General features: G+C 30.2%; 1 protein-coding gene and 1 long non-coding RNA gene across 2 annotated transcripts; both read left to right on the top strand.

Moving 5' to 3' along the window:
• The first annotated feature begins 1801 nt into the window (after positions 1 to 1801).
• Positions 1802 to 8974, top strand: LOC148283754 (uncharacterized). The gene is made up of 5 exons (XR_015825513.1): positions 1802 to 1905; positions 2864 to 3012; positions 6255 to 6349; positions 6650 to 6748; positions 8865 to 8974. It is a non-coding gene; the product is annotated as an uncharacterized LOC148283754 (long non-coding RNA).
• Positions 8975 to 10071: 1097 nt separating this feature from the next.
• LOC148283755 (pancreatic lipase-related protein 2-like) lies at positions 10072 to 10913 on the top strand. The gene is made up of 3 exons (XM_088243315.1): positions 10072 to 10099; positions 10169 to 10411; positions 10624 to 10913. The coding sequence occupies exons 1-3, from the start codon at positions 10072 to 10074 to the stop codon at positions 10911 to 10913; spliced, it is 561 nt and encodes a 186-aa protein (XP_088099441.1).
• The last annotated feature ends 282 nt before the right edge of the window (positions 10914 to 11195 follow it).

The raw sequence follows: 11195 nt of genomic DNA on the forward strand, positions 1-11195 counted from the left end.
ACTATTTTTACTCTCCCTTGAAAAAAATTACTTTGAGGACTTATGAGTCTTACAAGTAATGTCGACGACATTATAAATTAACGGTTTTGATTAAAAAAACATGTTTAAAAAATAAAGTAAAACTTAACCAAGGAATTTGAGTTATACGAGTATTTATCAAAAGCATTACTTATGCAGCTTTATCAAAAAATATATATAAAACATCAATTTAATCATAAATAATTATAAGTCTGCTGTATGAAAAAACCTGACGTTATTATTATTTTTACTGCTAGTAAAATTCATTGTTTTTGTTACCTTAGTTAATTTTTGCTTCGTTTTCGAACTTTGAACCTATTTTCGATCACAAATAACTTACCTCACTGTAAAAAGCGAAAAAATGATAAACATCATTTTATAATTATCATCACTGATATTTTTAACAAATACGACTCGCATAAACGAGAAAAAAACATGGACCAAGTAAACAATAAATGAAGTTTTTCAAATGATTTTATTCTTATATGTAAAATAATTCATTAAGGCTGAGAATTTGTTATTTTAAAACGCGGATCTTTAAAAATCAGGTCCGCAAAAGTAATTAAACAGTAGGAAAATATTAATGTTAATAAATACTTGTACATGTCGGAACACATAAAAAATATTATTGCATACCAAAATACCGTTGGATGCGACTCATAATTTATTATAAAAATTTAAGAAAATTCGTTTTAAGTATTTCTAAAGTAAGAAGTAAATACGAGTAATTTACAGTTTTGCGATTTATTTTATATTTTATTTTATTTATAAATCATAAAACACAAAGTATTTTACAAGTATATAACGTTGGATTACATTTTCCGGAGTTACAACAACTCAATTCGGGACGTAAATAATATTAGCATTTAGAAAAAAACACATATTGAGAACAACAAAGAAACAATCAAGTTTAGCACCTTTATAACTAAATATACAACAACTATACATACGCCTAAAACCTTTTCTTTTACAGTTAAAATAAATAAACATAAGAAAACGCTTTTAAGAATAAAAAAAAGTAGTGAATCCACTAAGATAGATCAGGTCATTAACATCACATGCAAATGTTGATTTTATTTGTTTTTAAATAAAGTACAACAAATGAAATATTTTGTGTAATTAAATTATGTGTTGGAATTTTCGTTTCCTCCGGGTTGTAAGATTTTAATAAATAAATGAATACATCAGTTTTAAGTGGAGAAAAGAATTACGCACCTACCATTCAGGAATAAATTATTTGACTTATATTTACAATTTATATATTTTCCAAATAAAAAACGTTTTGCTTCCTGGATACATGTTGGAAGGCATCAAATAAAATAATGATTTCTACAAGTGTGGGACAAGAAGTGGAGGCGATTTCAGGCTACATCAGGTAAGACTCACTGGAAAGGAAAACATCCTATACTCTTTTCTTAGTAAGAAAGTCTCATGAAAACTGAAACCGTTGGCGTCGCGTCGTTGCGTCGTCGCCACTTTTTGATAAAAATGCATTGTTTTCATAAGGAATAAAAAAAATGTATTAAAAAATATACTTTTTATTTATAAGATTACTATGGCCACGTTGTTTGATCGTTAGTAGAAGAAAAGTTTTACCATAGTTTAATTTACCAACGATTTCGGTACTATCGTTTTACCGTTAATGCGTTGTTTCAAGCGCGTTTCTACTATTGTAAAATGTAACAACTAGTGTTTGAATTCCAAAGCTCAAAATTGGAATATTATGTTACGTTATTTTTACAAATGGGCACACTTTGAATTGCGACTTTACAAACGTCAAAACGTAAAACAAATTAGACCACGCGCTTCAGTTGTTGCTGTTTATCGATGTTTAATCTGTTAAAATGAAATAATAGACAGCCAACAGAATAACTCTCAATCGAAAAAGTAAGCAAATATGAACTCAGAAATATTATAATATATAAACCAAGAATTTAATGTTTTAAGAGTGGAGGATATCTACGGAAAGTGCTGTATGCTCCAGGTGCATAAGGATAGCCTCCCATCGGACCGTATTACGGGAAGGTTGAGAACAGGATGCCTCGCTCTACCGAGAATCAAAACTACCACGGCCAAACATCATTATACTTACGTAGGACGGAAGCTTTTCAATAATTTACCTCAAAATCTACGTCAAGAAATAAATTACGAAAAATTTAAGGATAGATTAAAGAAAAGCTTCTTGACATAACTCTTGACATCTTGACATTAACATTAACTGTATTTTAAAAAAAGAGATGTATGTTTAATATGTGCCCGTGTTTACAAATTTTGTGTTTTTATTTAATATATATTTTTTTTATATATATATATATTTTTCATTTTTTTTTTAGTGTTATATTTTCTCGATTTTTAAAATTGTTTAATTTTTTATTTATTTTATTATTTTGTTTTGCATCTTATGTTTTATTTTTATGTTATTTTGTAAACTTGCCAAACACAAGAGCTAGACTCTTTTTTGGCAAGTTCAACCTTAAGTTTTTCATTTTTCTACTGAATGTATTATTTATTTATGCTAAAAATAAAGGTTTTTTAAAAAAAAAAAAAAAAAAACCTTATAAAATTATCCCAAATATCACACGCAACTACCCTGGCTTAGTATCAGGCATTGCAAAAACATTCACATTCCATCACTTCTTCACAATATTTTAAATAATCTCACTTCGCCTGTTTATCTGAGAGAGCTCTTCCAACCTTTATCACAACATGGGCTATATCTTCGTTCTAGTAACGAGAGAATCCTTTTTATACCCTTTCACTGTTCTTATTTTCTTAGCTCCTCTTCAACTTTTCAAATATTCCCAACCTATCACAAAAATTAATGAAATTCGTTTTTCCATTACAGTCCGCCTTTTCGTTACTATGCTGCTGTCTGTTTTTATTGCCGAGAAGCCTTCTTCACCAAAGTTTCTTACAGTGTGGGCAGAACCGCAACTCTTCCCGTCAGTTTCCTCACAGCTCGTAAGTGGTAGGGAAAGTTATGTGGATTAGGAAGTAAGTGTGTAATTTCTCGATATGTTATAAATGTTAATCTGGTTTGCCATATCCAAATTTTTCCTTACCGCTCATTTGAAGAGGACAAGATGAGATAATACAATGGACGTCATCAGAGTTTTTTCTATGAATATTGAAAGAAATGGTACTTAAGTGCGGTACTTTTGTGAATGACGTATATCACAACAAAAACGCGGCATGTTTGGCCTTGACAATTGCGACGTCAAGATTCGTGACGAGGTTTTATTTAAATTTATACGTGCAAAGATCAAAATTTAACCGTATCATGACGTATTAGAGGCGTGGCATAAATTTTAAAATATTTTTTTATGCTACTTAAATGTAACAAGCACAATTTTTTTTTCTGCACGACAGAGTTCTGGGTCATTTTACTCAAAGAAAGGTTAAATAGGCGAAAAGCCGCAAAACGTAAACGGAAAAAAAACACGTTTTTTTTAAATTTAAACAAACAAAAATCTTTCTGCGAATACTCGTACCAATATGCTCATTAAAGTTTTTAAATAGTAACCATTCGAACCACAACATTTTGACCAGAACATTAAAATGGTTATTTTTTTTCCAAAACTTGCCCAACAAATTATGCAAAGCAGGATTTTTCATATTTTTTATCCATTGATGTGCATACACAAAATGCATGTTTTAAGTCAAGTTTGAATTAATTTACCCAAAAAAACACTGTGTTCGACCCCTCCTCGTGTGCAAAAGTTATGTGGATACGTTAGCAAGAGATTAGTGTCGAAACCTATGAAAGGGACACGGCTAAAACAGGCTAATTGTAAATTTTTTTTTCGTTATATTATTACCATGTTTTCCCTTGAATGAATTCAATAAAACGGGACAGTCAAAATCAAAAAAAATTGTGTCTCTCTGTCTTAAAAATGGGAAAAAAAAAATAGTTAAAATTCGACGATCGCCGCACAGCTTGCTATCCGTTCGAAAAATAAGTTTTTTTTTAACATAAAGAAGATATTTTTGTTAATTTTTATTTGCTATTGTACGTAAAAAAATATTTGAAAACATGTTAATTTAAATACTCTAATCCAGAGTCCCACAAATAAAGTTTTTTTTTTTTTTGCTCTCCTGGAAAAGTCTTTATTTTCTAATGAGCCCGTTCTTGCTGCGTACCATTCAAATAAAATATTTGCGTAAAATAGAAATTTCCATAAAAATGTGAAGAGGAAAATAATTTTCGTGCATAACTCGTAAAATTTTTCCTGGCCTTATTGGATATAAGAGCCACCTTTTTCCTAGTATTTGTGTTAGTTCAAATGTTTAGACGTCCATGAGAACAGGTAAAATTATTTTGATTCTTGTGACTGGCATGCCTTCCGGTTATATTTTGTTATATTTTGTTTTTTATTTGTACATATCTGTATATTTTTTATGAATTAATAATTTGGTCGCAATTTAGTAAACAAATGCAAGAATCAATACAAAGATCAATGAATAAAGCACTTTAAATAACATTTAATTTTAATAAATATACTAGAACCAGAGATTTACATTGAATAACAAAAATGCTCAATTTAGATGAATTAATTTACACAGAAAAGGTAAAGGTGATATGTTAAATGAAAAATGGTAAAATAAAGAAAAATATTAAATTAAACTTAAATAAATTCTACATAAAATAAATACAAGAGCGTCAAATAAATTAACTTGCAAACAACCTAGGACTAACAGAAAAAGAAACAGTTTTGTGTATACAGCAATAAATTTCTACAATTCACTTTCTAAAGACCTGAAGAATATACAAAACATATGTACATATACGTACAAAAATAAAACACACAAATAAAACAGTTCTTACAGCCCATTTGACGAGTAATATGTGATGTTATTTTATCGACTTTTTATTAAAACTATTGTGTCATAATATATTATATTCCCTCTTACCAGCGCTTTTGCTAAATGAGAATATTTGTTACAAATAAAATAAGTAATGTAATGTAACATGTAAAGTAGAAAAACGATGTATTTTGTCATAAATAAATAAATCGGAATATATGTGAGTGTTGCTAGTATATTTTTAAAGGCTTCGTTTTAATCCGCCCTTTATCACATTACTTAGTAGGTGACATTCTTAATAAACTTGTGCACCAAAATATCTTATTGCGATCTTCGTTGACCCTTCTGATCATGGCTCATCACCGTGCAAAATGTTACAGAAGTATTTTTAGTAATACGTATATGTGTACAAGCTTTATCTGCTCAATAAAAACAGCTGAAATTAAATAATACAGGTATTCATATAAATTTTAAACAAATAGAACAAATTACAAACCATTTAAACACTAAAGAGAAGGTTATTTAGAAGTCTAGGCATCTACAGGGCTTATGACCTGTCTATGGCTGGTTTAAGTGGCCACTTTACACACTGTGTAACATTCACCATTTTGCCTTTATTTGAACATCGAATTCCTCCAATTTTTCATCTGTTGATGTTTGTGAAGTTAAAGAGCTGAAACCTTTATTTATGCGGGTGAGATTCATCTAATTGAATTATTTCACCTACATACACAGTGTGTAAAGTGGCCACTTAAACCAGCCATTGACAGGTCATAAGCCCTGTAGATGCCTAGACTTCTAAATAACCTTCTCTTAAATGTTCTTCATCTCTGTTGTAATATGTTAATATAAACAGCTCCCCAGGGAGTTGAATCCAGTCCTTGCCTACAAAAATTTGGACAAACTCAAAATATTGTTAATTTAAACACTTTTAGATAAGTAAAAAAACAATTATTTTAGCAACAAAGCACCCAAGGTGCATATATTTTGTACTTGAAGTTTGAATAAATAAATTTCTTAGATCTAAATTTGTTGCAACAGAGAAGGAAAACATTATGAGAAGGAATATGGAAGTCTAGGCATTTACAAAGATTATGACCTGTCATTGGCTGATTTAGGTGGCCAATTTACACACTGTGTAGCATTCACCATTCCGCCTATGTTTGAACATCCACATTTCCTTAACTATTTCATCTGTTGACTTTTGTGAAGTTAAATAGCTGAAACCTTTATCATGTGGGTGAGATTCATCCGGCTGTACCAATTCACTTACTAGGCAACGCCTGAAAACAATTTTCCAATTTTTATGCTTCTTTTTATACCAGTTACTTTAATCAGAAATGCTCAAAAACTTGTACAACGATTTTTTTTATTTTTCTTAAAAAAAAACAATACGGTTTAATAATGTTTCTGCATTCATTTTCTGTTTACAGTTCTGTGTGTGAAATAGAACCGGAACCCGGTACGAGTGTTTTTGACTCGATGGCTGCTCACAGCTAAAGATTCTGGATTACGAAATCGAGTGGAGGTAAGTCCGCCACATAGTGGTTGGCGCATTCGCTTACCATTCTTGAAGTACTACGGTCATGAAATATCAAGTTAAAAGGAGGTTTACACTGCAGAATCTCATTGTTCTCGAGCTGCCACGTGAAGCGTAAGATTAATCTGATATACGCTGCCAATGCAGTGCCCCATGCACCACTTGTGCTATTAAGAACATTAGGATGTTTTACTAATTGATTATACATTTCGTTGCCTATGTATTTCCAAGCGATGCCTGTATGTTTGTAAGAATAGAGTGTAATACTTCATAATATTATATTTCCAGCATTCATGATGAGAGCTTCCTATTTTACTTTACTATGGTTTATTTTACTACAACTAGTTACTTCTGAGGATGGAATTATATCAGTAAAACAAAACAATTGTAAGTATTTATTGTATTCATTAAATTTTTTCGTAGCAAACTTTTTAAATAAATAAATAAAAAACGATTGAGGACCGTGTTTTCAAAACTCGACATTCGCTCGAAACGTAAGTTTCCAGAAGGTTTTTTGTGATTCACGTTAAATCACGTAAACAATATGTGTTGGAAAAAAATAAATATAATAAAATAATTTTCTTTTAGATATTTTATTTTTATTTTTTGTTTCGAATCCTGAAATAGGGCACACGAAAAACATATTCTTGTAAGTACTGTGATAAAAACAATGTACATATATTTAATTTTTATGTTATTTAACACATATTCATAAGCCTTATATTTTAATATTTTTTTCTTCACAAATGTTTTTTCCAATTTCATAATATTTTTTTGCTGCCTTATATAAAATAGAATTTCGTAAGTTCACCTTTTTTCTAAGTGGGAGACTTATTTTTATCATTTATCTGGCATTGTGATCATGTTGATGTTGGCTTAGATAATTATCTTTCCGAAATTTTTATTTTTTTCTTAATTAATAATATTACACACAAACATCATTGAATTAAAAAAAAAAATGTTTTTTTTATTTTTTATTATTCTATGCTTGTATGTTAGTATATCAAATTATTTAAATATCAAATTTACATTTGTGTATCAGTTTTTTTTCAAAATGTTCTTGATTTGATAACGATAATATTCTGCTACAGTAGTTAATGTGTGTTTCAAAATTTGTATTATAAATAATTTTGCATGAATCCTTACTAACAAATCTTCTAATTCTTCCCAAAAATGTTTTTTTTTTGCAATATTTTTCGTTACCTTCTTAATATATTGATGATATGTAAGTTCGGAATTCATCATTACACCCAATTATTTATTTTTATTTCATAAGCTTTGATCTTCGCAAATTTGACCACATAACCGAGTATCGCACGCAACTACACTGGCTCAGTACCAGGCATAGAAGAAACATTCACATTCTATCACTTCTTCACAATATTTTAAATAATCCCATTTCGTCGGTTTATCTGAGAGAGCTCATCCAATCACTTTCACATGACGAACTATCTCTTCGTTCTAGTAACAAGAGAACCCTTTTAATACACTGTCATCGCTCTAATTTTCTTGCCTCATCTTTCACAGTAGTAGCCGCTCGATTGTGGAATAATCTACCCACTAATGTTAGAGACGCCCCTTCTTTATTTACATTTAAGTCAAGATTGAAATGTCACTATCTAAATATTTGAATTGTTCCTTTATCCTTCTTTTTTCCTCCCCATCTCATCTCCACTCTTCATAGTATAGTGTTATTTTTTTTAAATATATTTTTATTTTGTTAAACTTTGTTTTTAATTTTTTGTATAAAACTGTAAGATTCAATATGTCCTTGTATTTATAATTTTCTCAAACTGAACGGTTTGGGTAGGTAGGAAGAAATTATCTTAAGGCAACATGCCCGCCCTTTTATGTATATATAAATATAAAGTGTCAAATTAATAAACTAGCAACCGATAAAAATTATTGTTTTTTTTACAGAGAAATCATCCTTCGTAGGGTGAATTGCTAATAATAATAAAAATATTAATCAATTTACAGGTAATCGTGTAATAACTTATATTTACATATAAGTTATTAATTAAAAAATACTTGTATGTAAATAAGTTGTCATTTCATCATTACAATGGAATCCCATCAAGAATTGTCAATTTATAATTTAAATCAAGTTACAGGTAATCGATGCGTTTAGGTAATGGCTTTAAATTAAAATGAAAAACAAATCGCCATGTGATATAGCTAAGCTGTTTGTGAATATTGTCAGATACGTGAATTCTCTTTCAGCTGACAGTGATATAGCTAGACTACATGTGACGAAAGTCAGTTACGTGATATCCCTTCCAGCTGACAGCGATATAGCTAGACTATATGTGACTTTAGTCAGATATATTACTCTCTTTCCAGCTGATAGCAATATACTCGCAGTTAGGCTGTAATTAAAATTATTATACCAAATAAGTATTTTACGTTGAAGTATATTCCTTTATTTATAATATAATATAATCATATTTGTTTTTAAAAGATTTGGAATGGTAATATGCACATTTTTTTTTTCTTTCTAAAGGTAACGCAGTTAAACGATTATTGGGTCTGACATACAGCCAGGTTGAGAACACAAATAAAGAACCAGATATGAACAAAATTTCCATAACCCTGCACACGCGCCAAAGTAAGGTAGGTAAATAATACTTATTTCTAGATTTTGCTTTTTTATTTACATGTTTTCTTTATTATTGGAATGTTAATATTGTGGGATTATTACAATGCAAATATTTCTTCCAACAAACGTTTTTTCAAATCATGTTTTTTGAGTATCAAACAAATGGAAGAGATAAGAAATATGATTCTAAGTCTTCATGGTGTCATCATATTTTTTTTTTCAATTGCCTGAGCTTTAGAATATTCCGACTTTTGCTTGTAGTAACACGATGTTACATCACCGCGAGCAAAAGGATTATTTACCACAGACTTTTAAGAGTTAAGACCCCAGCATTGGAAATATTATATGATATAATCGCGACGTAATCGATCATTTGTATAAAGTATATATATAGGTGTTCTTTAAACCCTGTCACATCCGAAACCACGATGATCAGTATGATCGAGAAGACATATTGGCACATTAAAACATTTTTTTAGATCGAATAAAATTTAAAAAATAAAACATCAAAAAAAGCAAATGGTTGCTTACTTCTGCAGGGGTGAAATGATAAGGGGGAAGGGGGGAGTCTGATACTGCGCCGCGCTCCCCTCACCTCTCCCCTGCAGAAGTAAGCAACCATTTGTTTTTTTTTATATTTAATTTTTAATATTTTTCGTGAAGAAGGCATAGTATTGCCGAAACTAGTTGGTTGTCAAATTATAAAAATATAAGTGATACATAAAAATATAGTGATTTTATTTTGAAATATTAATTAATAATGTTCCACAAAGTAAGTGCTTCAAACATTAAAAATATTATATTAATGTTTATCTCGAAGTCTTATTTGTTTGTCGTGTTTATAAATTTATTGGATATCATTTTTATATTGCCATTGTTTGTCTTTGCTACAAAGTTATTTGTTTACGTTTGTTCAATTTTTTGTACGTATGTTTCTTCATATAAATGTTGTAATTGACTAAGGCCAATAAAAATAAATAAATAAGAACTATTGCCTTGTGTTTTTACTGAATTCGGTAAAACACGCCGTCTTAACCAAAAAATCGGTTGTTTGTATTCCAATTGGAAGTTGGGGCAAAGAAGTATCTGGTAATTATCAATTATTTGAAACATGATGTTGATTCGCCAAACACTATTAAGTTACCTTTGTGTAAATTTGCAACTTCCCCGTGGATCTAAATTAATAAAAAATTCTGGTTAATTTTCAGCTGGTGTTAGTCCTTCAGATATCCATCTTATTGGCCATGGTCTTGGAGCCCATACTGCTGGAGTGGCAGCAAAAACCTTCACATCTCTGACTGGAAACAAAATAAGGAGAATTAGTGGCCTGGATCCTGCTGGACCCTGCTTTACTAACGGTGCGAGCAATACTATGCTGGCTTCAACTGATGCCGAGCACGTGGATGTGATTCACTCTAACTTCAACGAATTTGGGATCGAACAACCAGTAGGCTAGTGTTAAATACCTTTTCTTAACTATCAATGTGCAGTGGTATTTATTTTAGACAGCGGAGAAGTCATAACATTAAGCTTCTGAATAATGCACTTTATATTTTTAAGTCACTTAGCACATAATTTTCCCTTCATTTGCACAATCACAAAGTTAGTCCTTAAAATATTAATTTCATCAAAATATTTGTTTTATTAGTTTTTATATTTGCAGGACTTGTTGATTTTTATCCTAACGGTGGTGGCGGTCAACCTGGAGCCCTAATTTTAGGACAAAACCACAACCGGGTCTCAAAATTGTATCAAGAATCAATTTTACATCCTCAGAATTTCATTGGAGTCAAGTGTGATTCTTGGAAGTCATTCAAAGCTGGACTATGCAGCAACAACAAGCAAGCCGTAATGGGATATGAATCTTCTTCACTCGATAGTGGAATGTACTATTTGAGAACTCTAGGAAAATCTCTGTACGGATTGGGAGCAGCTGGTACCACACCAGCATAGATAAATCCGAAAAATTGAAAAAAAACCTTATTTAATTTATAAAAATCAACATAACCTAAAAAACTTTGATTTTCTCTCATTCATTGCTCAGACTTCAAGACTATGATACATTTCACATTCATTCTGTTGTTTTTTTTTTGACGGTCATTTTGTTTGATTTCAATTTGGATTATTTTTTATTTATTTCGAATACAAACAGATGTACAAGTTAAATTAACATAAATAAAAACTATTTAAAATGTATACATATTAGGGACTGCCATCCAGTTATATGTATTCACT

The sequence above is a fragment of the Micrasema longulum genome, unplaced genomic scaffold (genome assembly GCF_059751315.1).
Source record: "Micrasema longulum isolate JH-2025_06_02 unplaced genomic scaffold, ASM5975131v1 h1tg000202l, whole genome shotgun sequence".
In the NCBI taxonomy this organism is placed as follows: domain Eukaryota; kingdom Metazoa; phylum Arthropoda; class Insecta; order Trichoptera; family Brachycentridae; genus Micrasema; species Micrasema longulum.

What these genes read in the sequence shown, in the direction of transcription:
- LOC148283755 (XM_088243315.1), top strand. Translation starts at nt 10,072, where the DNA reads ATGATGTTGATTCGCCAAACACTATTAA. An exon ending in GATTCGCCAAACACTATTAA is followed by an intron (nt 10,100 to 10,168) that starts GTTACCTTTGTG and finishes GTTAATTTTCAG; the next exon opens with CTGGTGTTAGTCCTTCAGAT. An exon ending in TGGGATCGAACAACCAGTAG is followed by an intron (nt 10,412 to 10,623) that starts GCTAGTGTTAAA and finishes TTATATTTGCAG; the next exon opens with GACTTGTTGATTTTTATCCT.